Genomic DNA, 20336 nt, shown 5'->3' with positions numbered 1-20336 from the left:
TCATATGACACCTAATTTAGAAAATTTCTCCACATATGTCTCTACCTCCTCTCTTTCACTTTTTCATACAACTAATGATACACAAATGTCTATCACACATGTAGGTTATGCATCCACCTCCACTCTTAGTGTCCTGGACACCTATTGTGTTCGTACATTAGCTTTTAATCTCACTTCTATTAGACATTTTGTGATCTTGGTTTTAAAGTTAATTTTTCTTCCTCTAGTTGTCGAGTGCAAGATCTTACTACAGGGAAGATTCTTGGAACAAGCCAGAAAGTAGGGAGATTATTTAAGCTCGTTATGCTGCATCTACCTAAGAAAACTATCTCTGTCACCACTTTGCAACCTTCTTTACTTTAGTGGCATCTTTGACTTAATCATGCCTCTAAAAGTAAACTTCATCCATTAGTGTCTCATAGATTATTAGGATCCACCAAATTTGAGTTGTTTAAATGTCTTGAGTATCAACTTGCTAAACAACCAACTTTGTCTTTTACTAGTAGCACTTCTAATACTACATCTCCTTTCGAACTTATTCACTTTGACATTTGGGGTCCTTCATCTGTTTCTACTGTTAGTGGTTTTCAGTATTTCATGATTTTTATTGATGATTACTCTTGTTTCACATGGATTTACTTTATGAAAAATAGTTTCCAATTACCTACTATTTTCTATTACTTTAAAAACTTTTCGTACTATAATGTTGCAGAATACAAAGAATCATTTTTTTTTAAATTCTTTTCTCAATAAGGTACTCAGGTTCAATGTTCTTGTCCCTATTCTTCTCAATAAAATGGTCGAGCTAAGCGTAAACATAGACACATCCTAGACTCCACTAGGGCCCTCCTTTTTTCGGCTAAATGTCTTGAAAAATTTTGGGGGAAACTGCTTTAACTATTGTTCATACAATCAATCGTACACCCAATAAAGTTCTTAATGATCTCTCTTCACATGAATGCCTTTTTCACAATCCTTTAGATTATTCAATTTTTAAAACCTTTGGATGTGATTGTTTTGTACTTCTCCAACCTCATGAACATACTAAACTTGAACCTCATGCTCATCTTTGCTATTTTCTTAGGTATGACATTGAGCATAAAGGCTATACTATTGGATCCAATATCTAATAAATCACGTATCTTCCAGCATGTTACCTTCTAGGAGGATGTTAAGTTTTCTTCTTTGTCCACATTTCGTTTTTCCTTGTCCTCTTCTCTATCTTTTTTCATAGATGCTTTTGTTGAGTTGTTCCTCTATTCTGATGCATCCGATGAGCTCAATTCTCTTTTATCTTCCACTTCTACATCTATTGAATCTGAACCAGTTGAAGATCCTGCTCCTACTTCTATTATTCATCAGTCTAACCGGGTAAGAGAACCACCTTCATACTTAAAAGATTATAATTTTTTTGCCTTTGTCACTCTCTATGAACCCCAATCCTATCGTGAGGCTAGTACTAATTCTTCTTAGCAGCAAGCAATGTCTCACGAACTTCAGGTGTTGGAGAAAACTCATACTTGGGATCTGGTTGATCTTCCTCCTGGCAAGATACCGATTGGCTGTAAATAGGTGTACAAGATCAAGACCTGCTCTGATGGATTTATTGAGTGCTATAATCCTTGACTTGCAACCAAGCAATACACTTAGGAGTATGGTATTGACTATGAGGAAACATTTGCTCCTATGGCTTGTCTCACTTATGTTCATAGTCTTTTGGCCATATTTGTAGTTAAACATGGAAATTGCGTTGATAGATGTCAAAAGTGTCTTTCTTAATGGTGATTTACATGAGAAAATCTACATGCATCCTCCACAAGGGTACTTTCATTTTCCAATCAAGTGTGCAAACTTCAGCGTGCTTTGTATAGTTTGAAACAGGCCTTTCGAGCTTGGTTTGCCAAATCTAGCTCTACTATATCTGCACGTGGCTTTGTATCAAGTCCTTATAATTCTGCATTATTTATTCGATGCTCTAATCAGGGTATTTTCTTACTTCTTCTCTATGTGGATGATATGATTATCATAGGGGATGACACAAATTGCATTATTGAACTGCAACAGTACCTTAGTTAACATTTTGCGATGAAGGATCTTGGGCCTTTTAGTTATTTTTTGGGTATTGAGGTTTTCTCTAATCATGATGGCTACTACCTTTCTCAGGAAAAATATGCTTCCGATTTGCTTTCTCATGCCAATATTACTAACAGTAAAACCGTTCCTACTCCCTTGGAACTAAATGTCAGACTTATTCCATTGAATGACACTCCTCTTTCTGACCATACTTTGTACTGACAACTTGTCGGCAACCTAGCCTATCTTACAATGACTCGGCCTGATATTCCTCATGCAGTTCATATAGCTAGTTAGTTCTTGACATCTCCCATATCATCTCATTTTTCAACAGTTCTTCATATTCTTCAATATGTCAATAGTACACTTTTTGTGGTATTCATTTCTCTACTTACTCTTCCTTTGTTCTTCTTCGATACTCTGATGTTGATTGGGCAAGAGATCCTACAGATTGACATTCAACCACTAGTTATTGTTTCTTTCTAGGTGATTCCCTTATTTCTTGGCAAAGTAAGAAACAAACTGTTGTTGCTCGCTCTAGCACCGAATTTGAATATCGTGTTCTTACTGATGCCACTTCGAAGTTACTTTGGCTATGCCAACTACTTAAAGATATAGGACTCTTGTCTCCTATTGCTACTATCCTACATTGTGATAATCGCAATGCAATTTAGATCGCTCATAATGATGTGTTTCATGAACGTACAAACACATAGAGATTAACTATCATTTTGAATGACATCATGTTACTCAGGGAACTCTACACCTTGCTTTTGTCTCCTCATTAGCTCAGATCGTAGACATTTTCACAAAGACGCATCTTCCAACCATATTTCAAGACTTAGTTTCCAAACTCAAGCTACGGTCCACAACACCACCTTGAGTTTGAGAGGGATGTTAATGTAAATATGTATTAATATGATTCTAGCATGCAAATTAGGCTATAATCTAGGATTTTTGTCTAGTTAGTTTCCATGTATAGTTCTCAGGTACTAGTATAAATATTTAGCACTTGTACAACAATAGACACACAAAAATTCATTCATTTTTCTTTTTCTTAAGTTTATAATAGTCAAATTCTAGATTTAGATCGATCTTTTCCTTCACCCACTAACTTTGAAAGGCATAGGTTCGAGTATATGAGGTAGGCCTATTGACTTGGGATTTAGGTGTTGTTTGATAAACTGAAAATTTAAGTGATAAAAAAATAAGTGCTAAAAATTTAAGAACTGAATTTAAGTTATAAAATTTATTTGATATATTACTTAAAATTAATATATACATTTTATCCTTATTTTTTAAAAATTTTACCTTATTCTAAAAAAATTAAAATTTTAAATGTAAAGTTTTTATAGAATAATATAATATTAAAATAAATAAATTTTAATTTAATTAATTAAAAATATTCTCTATTAAGTGATAAGTAGTTCTCATTTATTTACTATTTTTCATATTTTTTATGTAAAAATATTCTATTTAATTGTTTTAATTTTAAATTATCATACCTGTCTAAAAATTTAAATCTATTTTCAATAAATTATGGACTTAGTAACCTATCATTGTGGATTTTAACTGTCTATCAATTTTTAGTAATGAATTCTTTCTTACAAATATTTTTTTATTTAAATTTAATCATAACATAATTTTAAATTTTTTTATATAATAATAGTATCTTTCATAAATTATTCATAAAAATATTTTAATATTAATAAATAATTCAAACTTTGGCTAAAATATTTGATATTATGACCTAACGCATATAGTTTCAATAATATGTTTCATACGTAACCCCAACCAATAAACATATTTAAGCATTATTAATACAAAAGAGATGCCGCAAACTTAAAATATTTATGTGAACCATTTAATTCTAAGTTTGATTTGTAAACTGTTTTTTGGTTTCCTTACACCAACCAAGGACATGGAACTGATAAACTAAAACCACCAAACGTACGACAAAGGCTTTTTAACGTTATTCACGACAGGAAAGTGAGACTCAGCTGCCCTTCATAGCTGTCTTCCTCTTCCCTCTTCAACCTTTCTATTTTATATTATTTTTGAAACTACAATCTTATCAACTTTCCAATCCATTTATTATTTTCTTTTCAATCCCATGAACTTGTCAAACATCCCACACGTTGATCCTTAACACATTTTAATTATTTTTGGGTTTGAAGTTCGCTTTCTCGTTACCTGTTTGATTTTCTTATCTGGTGCTTTGAATAGCTACAAGTTGTGGAGCTCATGAATGTGACGGTTTTTGTTTGTATTTTCAACTTGGGTTTTTTATGCGGTTGTTGTTTTCATTAGTCGGCTATCTTCTTTCAATCTTTTCTCTTTGATTAATTACTGTGTCAGGTGACGTTTTCAGGTCACCCTTTTTATTTATTCATTTGTTCATTGGGTGTTTCTCAAATTGCTCCATCGGTGAAGTAACAACCCAGCTCTCAACTTTTTTTTTATCACAGGTTAGCCTGTTTTCTTTTAGTGTACTGTGTCTATATATATAGGTTACTGTCTGCTACAATTTCTAATTTTTGCTACTGGGTTCTTGACCATCTCTTGTTTTTAATGCATTGGTCTCTCTTGATTATCTCTAGTATTTGCCATTTCCACCGCAATCTTTGTCCTCCATTGGAGATTCTTTCATGGATAATCCTGGGAATTTTGGTTTCATTATTTGGATTTTATCCATCTATGGTTTACTTCATCTTTCACTAGGATTCAACCCTGTAGATAACTATTTGATAGACTGTGGATCCATTAAGAACATATCAGTGGGTGATAGAATATTTCAAGCTGATAATTCCACTTCATCATATAATCTTTCAACCACACATCAGATTTTCGCAATTTCGAGTTCGAATTCGAATCCAACCTCACTTTACTATGATTCACCACTGTATCAAACGGCTAGAATCTTCAACGCAACTTCCCATTACAGTTTTCCAATCAAACAACAAGGGAGGCACTGGATTCGGCTTCATTTCTTTGCTTACGTATTCGAAAAGTTCGATATGAAGAAGGCGAAATTCTCTGTTTTCGCGCAAAACTTTACACTTCTCAGAGAAGCTCAAATGGGGGATGGATATATTGTTAAGGAATATTGCTTGAACATTACTTCTAATAAACTGGTTCTTACTTTTAGACCTGCTGTCAATTCATTTGCTTTTATCAATGGCTTGGAAGTTTTCTCAGTTCCGGATAATCTCTTTCCGGAAGAGGTCAGAACAATTGATCTGCAAGGTGGTAACAAGAGTCTACAGGAGCAAGCACTGGAGACGGTTGCAAGGGTCGATATGGGGAACACGACTGTTCTTCCTCAAAACGATACCTTATGGCGACTTTGGATCTCAGATAATGCGTATCTGATACACAATAATCTTGGATCATCGGTGTCAAATGTCTCAGCTGTGAATTTTACTGAAGTGACTGAGGATATTGCTCCTGCATCGGTATATGGCACTGCAACTATTTTGAACTCGAGTGATCCAAATCTGAATGCAAACTTGACATGGACCTTTGATGTTAACCCGGGTTTCGATTATCTTGTCCGGCTTCACTTTTGTAACATAATGAATGAACCTACTCAGCAAGCCATCTTTCTTGAAATCTTTATTGATTCACGTCATGCAGGTCACCTTGATCTTGGTTCAAGGACATCGGATGTTTTCGGTGCCCCATATTTCATGGATGTCTGCACAAGAGTATCCGGTAGTACTAAGCTTAATGTAAGTGTTGGTCCATCTAAGCTCAATAACCCTACGGTCATCCTCAATGGTTTGGAGATCATGAAGATAAACGATGCTAGGGGCAGTCTTGATGTTCCCGATGTTGTTTTCTCGGGACATTCTGAGATAAAAGTTGTAGTTATAGTTGTCATTGCTGTCGGATCGTTTGTCGTTGTTGTTTCAGTTGTGATTGTCATTCTTTTCTGCAGAAGAAGAAAAAGAAGAAGAAGAATGAAGCCAATTCTGGGGAAAGAACAGCACTTTCTGATGAATCGGGGACGAAAAGTTCATACTACTGGTAGTACATACTCTAATGGAACTTCCATATTTTCCAGCCCAATGATTGGCTATCGATTTCCTTTTCTGGCAATTCTCGAGGCTACTGATAATTTCAGTGAAAATTTGGTAATCGGTGTTGGTGGTTTCGGTAAGGTTTATAGAGGAATATTGAAAGATGAAACCGAGGTTGCAGTCAAGAGGGGAACTCCTCAATCAAACCAAGGGCTTGCAGAATTCCGGACCGAGATCGAAATGTTATCTCAATTCCGACATCGACATTTAGTATCACTGATCGGTTACTGCGATGAACAAGATGAGATGATCATAATTTATGAGTACATGGAGAATGGGACACTCAAGAATCATCTATATGGCTCAAATCTTCCTAGTTTGAGTTGGAGACAAAGGCTTGAGATATGCATTGGATCAGCTAAAGGGCTTCACTATCTTCATACAGGTTCAGCTAAGGCTATCATACACCGCGATGTCAAGTCTGCAAACATATTACTCGATAAGCGTTTCATGGCTAAAGTTGCTGATTTCGGACTTTCAAAGACCGGTCCTGATATTGATCAGACACATGTGAGTACCGCGGTCAAAGGAAGCTTCGGGTATCTTGATCCAGAGTATTTGACAAGGCAGCAACTAACAGAGAAATCAGATGTGTACTCCTTTGGTGTTGTCTTGCTTGAAGTCCTTTCGGGAAGGGCGGTTATTGATCCATCACTTCCCAGAGAAAAGGCAAATTTGCTCGAGTGGGGGATGAAATCATACCGAAGTGGGAAACTGGAAGAAATTGTGGATCCTTGCCTTGTTGGTCAAGTAAAACTAGATTGTTTAAGGAAGCTTTGGGATATTATTGAGAAATGCTTGGCAGAAAATGGGATTTGCAGGCCTTCAATGGGAGAGGTCCTATGGAACTTGGAATACGCACTTCAACTACAAGAGAATGAAGAAAGATCCAATCAAAACAATGAACATTCTTCACATATCAGCCGTGTTAGTACCTCAGAAACGAGTCGGCAATTCAGCCGAGCCAGTAGCGGCGTCAACGATGATGAACTTGCTGGAATTTCAATGAGTAAAATGTTTGCTGAAATGGTGATACAGGAAAGACCTGTAAGAAACATCTGAATTCAATATTTATGTGAAATCGAAGCTCAACTCAGCTTATTTATATCATTCTATAAATCTTTATATCGAACTGTACGCAAAAGATTTGATATTTGTATAGAATAGTTATTTAGTTTATTCATGTTTAATTTTTCTGCTTCGGATGGGATTTTTTTTTCGCTTGGAATCATTTAATATTGGGATAAATCTCAAAACTATGCATGAATTATGATTTAACGTGCAATTGTATACATGAACTTTGATTTTATATAATTTTATACATTAATTTTTCTTATTTGATCCAATTCTTGTAAATTATTAACCCAATTATTGATATAACGTCATTTTTTATGTCGTATTGAATGATCTCGGCTGCTTGCTTTCTGCTCATATAATGCATGCTGCTCTTGTTACTAGCTAGGTCAATTCAATGGCTCTATATGAATTAGCTATTTTTTATCCCTCCAATCCCGTTCTTGATTCAATGTGAAGACAATATATATTCGTTATAGCCTTCATGACTCGTTTAGGAATAAATTCATGGGGCGGTTGGAGTATTACAAGGGGAACTATAACAAATCTGAGTATTTAGAGTTATGAAGGTGTAGCCAGAGCACATATTGTGTTTTCTGGCTTGTGCTTCTTGCTAACAATCTGACATTGGGTATATTGGGATTTAGAAATTTTTGTGATAAGCGCATAGGAAAATTTTGTTGGAATATGGGTGTCAAACCCTTGTGGACTAACTGACAAGGTCCAACCTATAAATCCGGCATGGGGTATGAAAGGTTTTGATCCTTTTGTTTCGAGAGGAATAGCCTCTCATCATTTTGCAACAGGAACAATATAAAAATAAATTAATATATTTATTTCTTTAAATGTATATGATTAAATTAAAATTAAATTTTTAAGTATATATTTAAACCATAATTAACATTTCATTTATATAGTTACACCGAATAAAAATTTATATATACAATTGCACATTAAATTAAAATGACGTATAATTTATCCTAAAATTAGATGACTATTTAGTGCTTTATAGGTTAAAAATAATGTTTTTGTTTATTTTTTATATGATATGAATTAATGGTTAAAAACTTATTAAAATATTTATTAAAAAAAACCTTATTAGAATATAAATTAAAAAATTTTAAGATTTTTAATACAATAAAATATAAAATTTCATATCATATAAAATGTTGAGATTCTAGTGTTATTTATAGTATTAATAAAATTTTTAATTAATTTAGTATTATAAGTTAATGGGGTGTCAACTCAATTAGAAAATAATTAATATATTATTTTAATGACCTTTTTCTCTTTTCATATTTTTATATTATTTTAAAATTGAAAAAAAATAAAATTAACATGAAATAATATTAAAGATGTAGGTTGGGAGTAAAACTGACGTTGCAGCATCCTGAAAGTTATAAATTAAAGTTAAATTTTTATTTAATATAATAAAATATAAATAACTTATTTAAAACCCTTAATAAATTGATAAAATTTAGAGAAAAATGAGAAGAAAAAAAAGGGGACTTTTAAAGACAGACAAGACTGGTAGAAGGAGGTTGCGTACGAAACGACGTCGCAACTTTTTAAAAAGTCAACGTCCAAACTTGGTTTTCTTTTCTTCGTCGTCGTTCAAATTACAGACAATAATAAATTAAAAGAGTTTCCCCCATTTCTCTCTTCTTCAAACTCCAAAACCCTGACAATTCCTTGGCGAAAGAAAATTAATTAAACCGAATTGCATTGATCGATTCAGCGGCGAGAGAGGGAAAGAAACGAGATGTCGTGGCTGAGAACGGCGGTGAACAAAGCGGTAGAGGTTGGAAACAAGAATAACCTTACTCGAAACTTCAGGAACTACGCCGATACCGTTGTTCATCATGCTGGTCAAGCTGTCGCTGAAGGAGCTAAACTCTTGCAAGATCGCATTGTACATTCTTTTTTTCAAATTAAAAATATAATTTTATTGTTCCTATTATTTATTTGCATGTTGAGGTCTAGAGATTCTAATTTGAGACTGAATTTTAGTTAGTATGAAAGGCTTGCATGTCGAACTTTTGTTGTACCTTTTTCTTTTTCTTTTTTTTTTACAATTTTGGAGTAACTTTTAAGACTCTGTTTTGTTATCTTTAAATTGCAAGAATGTTAGTTTTTATTTCCAATTATATTTTGATTTTTCATTCAGAGGATAATGACTTATAAGTAGTACTGTAAAAAAAAAATCAAAATGGGATTACATTTGTATTATAATTTCATGAGTTGGCTCTGGTGATTTCCCTTCCAAAAATGGATAGGAAAACATTTAGTCTAAATTCAATTTTGACATGTCAGTAGTTCTTTTTGGCCATTTTTTAGGGCAGGACCTGATATCAACCAGGACATGAAATCAACAACAGTGGCTTAGTTAGAGCTTTATGATCTAGTCGTTTATCATATTAAAAACAGCTAGCATTCCTTATCTTGAGTTAATGTACTAATACATTTTGTTCTGTTTAGGCATGGAAATTCTTTCTCTTGTTGTGGATATCTTGTAATATTACTATCTGGCTTGCTTAAGATGTATGCTTATGCAGGCATCTCGGAATGTCAGGAGTGTAAAGCAAACTGTTAAAAGATTAGAGGAAGCAGCAATATCTTGTAGGGGTTCTGAGCGAGTTATGCTGCTGAGAAGTTGGTTGATTGCACTCAAAGAAATTGAGAAGTTAGCCAGTTCATCATCTGAAGGCAGTCAAAAGAGCCTTGGGCAAATTCTTGCTTCTGAAGATGAAAGGGAGAACCCTAAAAGAACATCTATGGTGAGTTCTTCCTTTATGTTAGTGAAAATCAAATTTAAGTGTCTTATGCCTTGCTTTACTTATTGAGTGGTAAATGATATGTCTAAGACTTTCAGTTAAATATCTGCTCAACAAGAGGAAAAGGTAGGTCCATTTTTCCAAATAGTCTGCTGTAAATTATGTATTCTTTCATGACTTAGGTTAAAGATTACCGTATCATCGTTCCACATATTTTCCTTTAAATTGTTTTACGTCAGTTGGATTTTGAAACTATTGATGTTGATGGATGGTTGTAAGTTGCGTGCCTGAAATAATCTGGCATGTTCAAAATTCATCAGTGTCTTGTATCTGATATCTTTTGGTTCTTCTTAATGATCTATAGGTCTTGTATTATGACTCTGATATTGGGGGTGCACCAATGGATTTTAGAGAGGTTTTTCTTCAGAGCCAGGCTTTGGAGGGCATAACAGTATCTATGGTATGATTTTGCATCTTGGTCATTTGTGTTATTATTTTTCTTTTGATCAGTAATGTCTTTTTCACTAATGCTAATATGATGGTTTAGAAAAATCAATATTTCAGATTATTGTGGATCTTAATCTTACCCAGGAAAATGATAAAAGAGTCTAACATGATTTAAATAAAGAAAGATAGAAATTGACATTATCATGAACCTGGTGAAGTTTTTGATATTGTCTATTGATTACTAATGAATTATGATTTTCCAAACAGAAACAAATTAAAGCCTAGTTCCGGCACTTCATGTAACCAGGCTGCAATGGCTTTACTGGAAATTGTCCTTAGTCTGGAGTGCTATGCAAGAAGTGGAATATTACTCTTTTATGTGTTGTCTAAATCAATCAGTTACTATCAATTCCGGTGAATTGTAAGGCTGCTTCAAGGCCTTTTATGCCTTATGCTATCAAAACAATCTATTTTTGACTACATAAAATGGGTTAGCGACAATGTGGAGATAATAAAAGGATACAGATACGATATATTAGAGCTCAATTTTACTGCCTCAGTATGACAGCATGTCATGGTTCCGTTAATTGTGCACATACCATTAAGTGCAAATTTATTGATTGAATCATCTTCTACGAACATTACCAAAAAGCTCTAAGTCTGTTGTGTTTTATCCAATTTAAGTGCATCTAAGATTTTTATAGATTTGTTATCTTTCTGCTGGAGTATCATGGATACTTCATGTAAGTTTGGTTTTCTGAAAATTTCATCTAATTATGATCAGGATTTGGAGATCTTTTTATCATTATTAGCTAACTTTAATGAACTAATCTTATGATAGAAAAAGCTTGTTTTGGGAAAATACACAAGTTGTTTGTTAAAAGTTTTATGGCTTTAGAGCATCTGATAATTGAGATTAAAGCAGGTTGAATCTTTTGTATGGTTCAGATTATTGAAGCACCAAATGATGAAGAAATTTCTCTGCTCTTGGAGATGTTTGGGTTAGTCCTCTCATTTTAGGTCTATTGCTTTATTACATCCCGGATACCATATTTAGAGTTAATTAAGTCTGTTCTCATTGAATATGTTGCAAAAGATGCTATTTCTCCTACCATAAAATGATTTTTACAATTGATTGCTTCTTGTAGGTTAAATATAAATAACTTATCATTATGAATATTTAACTTGAAACGTAAATTGAATTTGGCAATTGCCTTTAATTATATAATAATACTTGCAGGCTCTGCCTCACCGGAGGAAAAGAAATTCACAATGCAATAGTGAGCAGTATACAGGATCTAGCTACTGCTTTTTCTAGCTACCAAGATGAAGTGCTGGTAACCAGTCAAACCTGTTCTGCATTTTAGGAAGATTTGCATTTTAGCTTCTTTCATCTTTTTTTCCCCATCTTTTTAATATGGGACCATATAGGTTAAACGGGAGGAACTGCTTCAATTTGCGCAAAGCGCCATAACAGGATTGAAGATCAGAGCAGATCTTGTAAGGTAGTTCAAAACAAGGAGCTTCCATTTCCTGGCTTGTGTTCTGTACTTTGGCTTTTTCTCAGCTCATGCTTGTGATAATGCCAAAATCTTGTGTGTTTCTGGCATTAGTTAAATGGATTTTTATTTCATAGTTTATACATATATTTTATTTTCCTCTTGGGAATTGAGTTTTAACCTTCTAATATCTAGCTAAGATATTTCTGTTAGGCTTGAATAAAATTTACTTTGATCATAGTTTGCACATTCCAATTTTGCATCTTGTTTAGCATAAATCTTCTTCTTCATTTTATTTTTATTTTTTTGTAAGGCTAAGGTATCCTTCATGTCCGTTTTATGGTTCACGAAGATTAATCCTTTCGGGGTTCATGGCTGCCCCTCCCAAGAATGTTGTCTCTAGGGTTCGAATCTGAGTTCTCTCCCTGGGAATGGAATGTGCCTTACTAGTGTACCCAACACTTGCCCGTTTTATTTTAAGAAATTACGAATGTGCTGCTATCATTTTTTTTGGTTCATATTGTTGCGCAGCCACAATGTTAGCCAGAAAATTTTAGGATTTGAATGTGAAGTGGTCAATTGCCCATACTTACTAAGCAAGAGAGATTAACCTTTTCTTTGATTTCTGATGACAGAATGGAAAGTGAAGCTTCTGATCTGAAGAAAAAACTTGACCAAATGAGCACTTTGCTGAAGCTTCCAAAAGGAGGTCATGATAATGCATCTGAAACGACGACTGAAGCAACTATTGAGGTGAGCAGTGAGCTTGATTTGAGTTTACAGTCAAAATAAGCTATAGGACGTTGAATATTGATTAAAAAACCTGTTTAAAATCTAGTAAACAATTTGAGATATTCTTGTTTAGTTAATCTCTTTTTTTTGGGGGGGAGGGGGGGAATTGCTAGTGTGACATTATACTGGTTCATTTTTCCTTTTTATCTTGTAATTGCTTAATGCTAATTGTTTCCTTTTTCTTCATGGTTGGTTATGTGCATAATCCTTTAAGAATTACAAATCAAATAAACCATTTTCTCTAGACAGAGCTGCACAAAAAGGAAGTAGGCACTGGGAGTTCCTACAGAAATAAAATGTTGTCTATAACTATAGCTATGTCTCCCCTAAAACAGATGCTAAACTTCCCAATTGAAAGCTGATCATCCTATCTTTATGGTAGGATCTGAAAGTAGCACTTGCAGAAATACGAATCCGTTCCACTTTGGAAGGAATTTTACAGAAAAAGAAGCTTGCTGTAAACAATGGAGACTCTCCTGAGATTCATGCTCAAAAGGTAAAACTTTCTTGCTATTTGGTTGTTTCTTGGTTATTGTTTTAACAAGCTTGAATATGTGTATGCAACCTGCTTTTTGTTAAACTTTGCTTCCTCTTCCTAAAGAAGGATGAGTGTGTTCTGGCAAATGCTGCATTTCTTGAGGCTTCAGTTTGAACTTGTCTGTTTTATATTGTTTATTGGAGTAGGTTGATAAATTGAAGGTCTTATCAGAATCTCTTGCCAATTCCAGTATAAAAGCAGAGAAACGCATTTCAGATCACAGGTATATTAAGGATTTTTTAGAGTTGTTCAAAGTAATATTTGACTTTACCAATGCTTTATTCTACATAAATATTAATCACCGTCTTTTCATGTGGTACATTATTAAAGGGTCAGTGTGAACTAATTGATTTATTTAATTTTAACATTTAAGCATCTCATTAGATAATTCTGTTTTATGAAAAGAAAATTTGCAGTGATTATTTTCGGTGGTAAATAGTAAAAAGCAGTACTGCGTATTTTAGATGGATCCTATTTGAAAATTTTAAAGAAAGTAGAAGCATGTTGTAGAAACATGTACTCTCTATCTGGTCGACAGAATCACTGTTGCTTTAAAGGATGTCGGCTGAACTGTTTGGTGTGGTTTTATATTTCTTATGTCTTGCGTATGACCTTTGACCTAACTTTCCTTCTTGTTGATCTTATTTATCATTAATGATGAAAAGGTCAGCCTTGGGTTGCCATGCTATTTGGCACAAGTGGTTAAGGGATCAGAACCTGTATCTGGTGATTTCATGGAGTGCTTGACTGTAACGCTTCTACTTGTACTTCAGATAATGTCTGGATTCTGGATGAATTTCTTGAAGACAGAATACTGAAGCTAGATATAAAGCAATCTTAGCCTCATTACTTCTGATTCTGTTTAAAAATCATCTAAATATTTACTTCTGAAAGGTACATGTTACATATGAACTGGTCATTGTTGTATTACTGGCAGACTTCAGAAGGAGGAGGCCTTAACTGTTCGTGTGGTCAAAGCAAATGAAGCTGATGAAAGAGAGAAGGTTGTTTACTTGTGCTGATGTGTTCTCTGTGTGCACTGCTAGATCAAAAAGAAAATCTTGTTATCTTTCAACTTTAAGTTAAGAGTACAAGATTTGAATGCTAGAATTTTTCTCTGAGCCTAATGCTACCTGTTTTCTTGCTGTCTACAATCAAGTCCAGTTTCAACTTTAAGTCACTCTGGGGAAGATTTTTTCTATGCTTCCAACCATACATCTTTTATTCAGCGTCTTTAACTAGTTGATGACATTGGCAGTTTTAATATAGTATATATCAAAATATTTCCTGGCCGGTTTCCTCTAACTGGCATACAAAGGAATGGTCCTATATTTTAATGATTTCTTGCATCATGGTACTTCATAGCAGTAATACATTGTTGATTAGATGGTAGCGTATGCTGTTCAAATAGCCCCCTAGGTAGCATGGGTAATGGTTAGAACGTGAGACTCAACTAGGTAGTCTTATGTTTGCATCTTGAGGATGAAAAAAGAATGAAGGTTTATTTATTTACTTTTGACTAAGCTTTCATTAGCATTCATAAACAATATAAGCTTTTCATCGAAACAATGAAAGCCATGCAGGTCTGAGCAATTCAGCTTGTGAGTTTTGGTGTATTTACTTGTTTTGGGTGGGAAATCTGAATTTGTCCTCAATGAATAATATCCAGGAAATAGTAGCTGAGATTTCTGAGCTCGAGAAACAAAGAGATCAACTTGAAGCAGAGCTGAAAAAGGTCTTTCTACTGCATTCTGTTTCTAGTTTCTTGTTGCTTACATTATGGAAAATGTAGACATCTTATGGAATGTGTTTTGCATGTTTGAGTCTGATTACATACATGTATTCTATTTTGTTCCCTCTTTTACTTTTTACTTGTATAATTTCCGTTTCTTTGGTCAGCTTTCTTTTAGTTATTCATTTATTGGGATGTGACTGTATACTTTTACTGAAGCAAATCTTTTATATACTTAATTACATTTTAGGGGTGAGTGGTGAAGTTATGTCACTAAAGCTTGTAAATTGATTACCATGAAATGTATAAGAATGGTTTTTATGAATGTTTTATTTCTTTATACTATTTAAATCTTTTTTTATTATAATTTGCTGCACTTGATGGGTAATGAACGGATATTATTTCCAATTATGAAGTACTGGAGCTCCCAAAACAACCATGCTAATACAGCAGCTTGGTAAACCTTTAGGTTTGAACCTTCTTTGGGTTCATGTTATAGAAAGTTCTGTCTGTGTTTAACTACCTTCTGTATATAAAGGTGGATTCTGCCCCATTACCATTTTGGTGGAATATTTGTAGGTTCATATCTCGTTGGTTGCTGCTAATGCACGTCTACACAATGTCAGGGAAGAAAGAGATCACTTCTATGAAGCTAATGATCAGATTGTTGCCCATCTGAAAACAAAGGTGGTGATTTTTTTTCTTTCCTAATTTCTATATCTTTTTATAAAGTTGTAATGTTTATAAATTACTACATCTTGATCTTATGGTTAAAATATGTAAGAATTCTTCCTGATATGTTAACAGGAAGATGAACTGTCAAAATCGATTTCTGCATGTAAAGTAGAAGCAAAAGTTCTCCATACATGGATTAATTTCTTGGAAGATACTTGGCTTCTCCAGTCCTCATATGTAGAAACTAAGAACAAGCAAGTCGTGTATGTAATCTGGCATTCTTTTCTTCTGTTGAGTACAGACATTATGTTTCTCATTATCCTCCTTCATTGAAGGTTTTTCAAATTCTCTGCCTGAAGAAAGAAAATATTATGAATTCTGCTCTTAATTCTATAAATTAAATACTTAAATACTGGCCTTTTAACATTTTGGTTGATACTTGTTTGCATTTTACAGTGAGGAATTGGAGCGACATGAGGATTATTTTGTGAACTTTGCCATTACCCTTCTCTCAGCTTACAAGGTATGCAGTACATTCTGTTGGAAAAAATACTTACTTTGAGAACTTAAGTGATGGATAGCTCTCCCTATGTTACTTGGACCTGGGTGTACATGTCGGATACAATATATGTTCGGCATGGGAATGTTCTATTTTTTTTTTTTTTAGTTTTTCCATGTATTTAGTGGAGGGTCATATCCCTTTGTCCTCTTGGAATTATTCCTCTTGGAATTATTGTACTCTTGCAGAAAGAGCTAGGCCCTTCAATTAGCCGTATCAGTAAATTTGTAGAGAACCTGAAGAAGTTGAGTGAGAGGTAATCTACATTTGCTGAAAAATTATTCTGGCCTATATTATTTCAGTTTTTAATTCTTTTTCTTTTTCCCGAATCTAGTGCAAGAAATGATGATTCTAAAGAATCAAATCCAAGGAAACATCTTGAGGAGGAATATTTGGGTTATGAAACCAAGGTAAAAGTCTCATAACTTTTATTCTTCAAAAGGTGTCATGTCATGAGTTGCTATTATCAGCATTTATGCTCCACATGCAAATCTCCCTCCTCCTTTTTCTTCCTTGTCTGATTCTTTCTACTTTTAGTGGATTTTTGCACCAATGAAAAGATATATTGCTTACTTTCTGACATTTTACTAGTTTCAAGCATTTTTCATTTTAGTCCTGGGTTTTTGTAATTCCAAATTTTAAGCTTAGGAGATTTGTGAATCTAGAAGTTGTAATTGTATGCTTATTTATCAGTCTTTAAAGAATTGGACCTGCCTGGTTCTAGAGCTATCTGTTAACTGTTTCACCATTTCAGATTATAACAATCTTCAGTGTGGTTGAAAACTTGAGAGAGCATTTTAATGCTAAGCATGGGACAACTTCAAGGTGAGATAACAAGCAATCCTTGCATTTTTCCAATTTACTGTAAATTAGGTTTTTAAGCCAGTCTTCCTCTCTCCTATACAGGAAAGATGATCCAAAGGTTAAAGGGCTATTTGATGACATTGAAAAGTTAAGAGTGGAATTTGAAACCATTGAAAGGCCAATTTTAGAAATGGAGACTCCAAAGGTTGATAGTCCCAATGAAAGGCCGCTGGAAATTTTATCTCCACACCCACCTCTGGAATCAACACTACCTAAACTTGATACAAAAGAGAATCCCAAAACACAACCTAAACCTGATACAAAAGAGAATCCTGAAACACAGCCGGTGCTAGATGCTGCAGCTGAACTGGCGAAGCTAGAGTCAGAGTTTGGGAAGGTTAACCAAGACTACACTTCGGAGGAGATAGGTGATTGGGAGTTCGATGAACTTGAAAGGGGGTTGATTTCTGGTGATTCTGCATCAGGTAAATAGATCAGATAAATTAACCTTGTGAAGAATGTAATTACGACATGTATCAACTATCAACTATGTAATTACGACATGTATCAACTATGTAATTACGACATGTATCAACTATCAACTATCTACCTGCCAAAAAACTGCATTTAAGAAAGAAACAAGCTTTCGCTGTTATTTCTGTAAAATTGGATGGGGATTTCCATTAGTTGATTCTTCTGTAAATACTTTCACTCTGTAATATGGAATTTATAGAACACATGAATCAGTATTTAGTTATGAACCTGTACAATTTACGGGATGATGTCTTCAGCCTTAAGAAAGAGTAAATTTAAAGCTGATGTGAAAGATTCAGCCTTTTCCTCAAAAAACATATGGGACAGATGGATGAAGCAAGAGGCAGTGGTGAACCCCATGAAAACAACATCATCCGCATTGAAAAAGGTTTCCGGATATGTGTTTTTTCATCTTTAGAATAACAAATTCATTTTGCAGGGGAGGCTCTGATGCTTTCAACACCAGGGAATGAAAGCTAGTGGGATGTGAGCTTTCCACCATAAAAAAGTCTCTTCCAAAAGGTAGGTCCAAAATGACTTGGCCAAATGGTTCTTGCTAGCAGTTGTGTTGTTACTGTAGAGGTTTTCTTTACTTTTGCTGGTGGGATGCCTGGCAATAGTGTCCCTCATGTCAAGCTCTCTGTCAAATCCTACCCGAATCTAAGAGTTTTCCACCTTCATAATCTATTCCAAATGGTAGGGTCCAGAATGAATTAGCAAATTGGTTTTTTTCTTAGCTTTTTGATGGTGTTGTTGCTGGTTAAATGCCAGGAAATGGTGTCACTCTGGCCAAGCTTGTCAAAGGCTCTTCTTTGTCAACTGCTGCCTGAATCTAAGAGCTTTCCACCTTCATAACCTCTCTTCTAGAAGGTAGGGTCCAAAATGACTTAGTCAAATGGCCGTTGCTAGCAACTTTGTCGTTGCTGTTGCATTGTTTTTCTTAAGCTTTTGCTGGTGCTGGCAATGGTGCCTATCTGATTGAGCTTGAAGAGGTCTCTACTTTGTCAATTCCTACCCCACTCTAAGCATCCCTGGACTCCCCATTCTTTTGGCGGGGATTCATTTGGGCTAATACTATCTTTTGCTGGTACTATTTTGGGGGGACATAAATAGTGGTGGTAACACGGCGTTATGGTCATTATTTTGGTTCATTTCATCCTGACAGCACCCTACCCGGAACTCTCTTTTTCTTAGTGGTAGGTCATCGACGGTATTCTTTTTGTTCATACATGAACGGTATATATCTCTTGCTCTTACTTTTCCGGGACATAAATAGTGGTCGCATCCCATTATGTGTATTATTTTGTGATTTCGTTCTTTCCATCATTGCTATCTATTATAGATGTCTACTGCGATTGATTATCGCCATTACGAATAATGTGGTGAACTTAATTGATGGTTGGCTCAATTAAATAATTATTAGAAGTTCATAAAAATAAATATATATATATCAAAAGACCAATTAACCAATTTAATTGGTTTGTATTAAATTAAGTTGATGCTTCATTTCAGATTGGTATTTTAGTTGGTTTTTAGTCTGACTGATTAGTTCAGTTTTGTTCATACAATCATGTGATAAATGTGATACGATTGAAAAGGTTTTTTATTTTTTTTTTCTTCTCAATGTTTGATATGGCTTTTGTCTAAGTATTTTTCCATATAAGGGAGTTTCAGTCTGCCAAGTTTACAATCAAACTTGTCATGAAATCGTGGCGCAATGACATGAGAAATCCTCATATTCGACAATAGCAAATCCATCAAACAGTTATTATTTGAGTTGTATTTTGATTTAAGTAATGTTTTCCATTTTCTTTGTGTTTGTTCCACGAACGGAAAATTACTTTATTTATTTTTTCAAGAAATGTCTGACATTTTTTTGACAACTGAAATAATGGAAAAGTGTTGAAATCAAGATACTGATATGTATTGGTTGGTACCGACGTCTTACGGTTGTACCGTTTTGGGTTATCAATATTTTTAAATATTCTTCTTACATATATTAATTTCTTGATAGATTATGTATTTTAAAATATTTATATATATAGCCTAATTTTTTAGTTTCTTAACAAAGTATATATTATTTATATATATACATGTAATTATATCTCAATTAAATTTATATAAATATATTTATTGTAATATAAATTTTACAATTATTAATCATGTTCAATAGTTTAATTTAATACCTTTAATTTTAAATATAATTATAGAAAATCTAAAATAGTTAAAATAAAAAATTTAAAATATAGTTTAAAATATTAAAATCTTATACCAATTAGTACGGGACGGTATGCACCGGTACAAGCTGGTATTGATTAAAACACACTAAAAAGATCAAAACGCACTTGAATTTTGACCGGGATGGGACAAAGATTAGTTGGTAAGGATTTAGAATCAAAATTGTACACATTAACAAATACAAGATAAAATACTAACTATCATCATTAAAATCGCTTTTTGAAGAAAAAAAAGTGTAATAATTGTATGTACAGAACATTTACTTATATTACATTAAATTTTAACAATGGAAAATATCAAGATTCCATTTCTCAAATAATAAGGCAATGCATTTATCATAATTGTTGAAAAGAAAAAACTCAAATCATTATTGTTGTTGTCGTTTGTTTATCATAGTTGTCATGTCCCGTCTCAACATAGCAATGTCTAACCTTGTTTCTTGTTGGTAACATACAAATTTTCTTTACAAAACCCAAAAGGGCTCCCAAATAAATCAATATATATGTACAACATAA

The 20336-nt window shown here is 33.8% G+C and overlaps 2 protein-coding genes and 1 pseudogene across 2 annotated transcripts; all 3 read left to right on the top strand.

Annotated features, from left to right (window-relative positions):
* The first annotated feature begins 1738 nt into the window (after window positions 1–1738).
* Window positions 1739–2789, top strand: LOC107960982 (uncharacterized mitochondrial protein AtMg00810-like; annotated as a pseudogene).
* A 1294-nt stretch (window positions 2790–4083) lies between these two features.
* Window positions 4084–7338, top strand: LOC107959899 (probable receptor-like protein kinase At2g39360). Its single transcript, XM_016896074.2, has 2 exons — window positions 4084–4541; window positions 4674–7338. Exon 2 carries the CDS (start codon window positions 4722–4724, stop codon window positions 7215–7217), a length of 2496 nt encoding a protein of 831 aa, XP_016751563.1. The 5' UTR covers window positions 4084–4541; window positions 4674–4721; the 3' UTR covers window positions 7218–7338.
* Window positions 7339–8840: 1502 nt separating this feature from the next.
* On the top strand, window positions 8841–17806 carry LOC107959897 (uncharacterized). The gene is made up of 18 exons (XM_016896073.2): window positions 8841–9141; window positions 9785–10006; window positions 10368–10463; window positions 11399–11451; window positions 11691–11787; window positions 11882–11955; window positions 12585–12702; window positions 13124–13237; window positions 13426–13502; window positions 14217–14283; window positions 14949–15014; window positions 15591–15698; window positions 15819–15949; window positions 16143–16209; window positions 16434–16501; window positions 16580–16655; window positions 17000–17070; window positions 17152–17806. Exons 1-18 carry the CDS (start codon window positions 8992–8994, stop codon window positions 17540–17542), a joined length of 2046 nt encoding a protein of 681 aa, XP_016751562.1. The 5' UTR covers window positions 8841–8991; the 3' UTR covers window positions 17543–17806.
* Window positions 17807–20336: the final 2530 nt, after the last annotated feature.

Source organism: Gossypium hirsutum, chromosome A05 (genome assembly GCF_007990345.1).
Source record: "Gossypium hirsutum isolate 1008001.06 chromosome A05, Gossypium_hirsutum_v2.1, whole genome shotgun sequence".
Classification (NCBI taxonomy): domain Eukaryota; kingdom Viridiplantae; phylum Streptophyta; class Magnoliopsida; order Malvales; family Malvaceae; genus Gossypium; species Gossypium hirsutum.
This window is presented reverse-complemented; position numbering and strand designations above follow the sequence as displayed.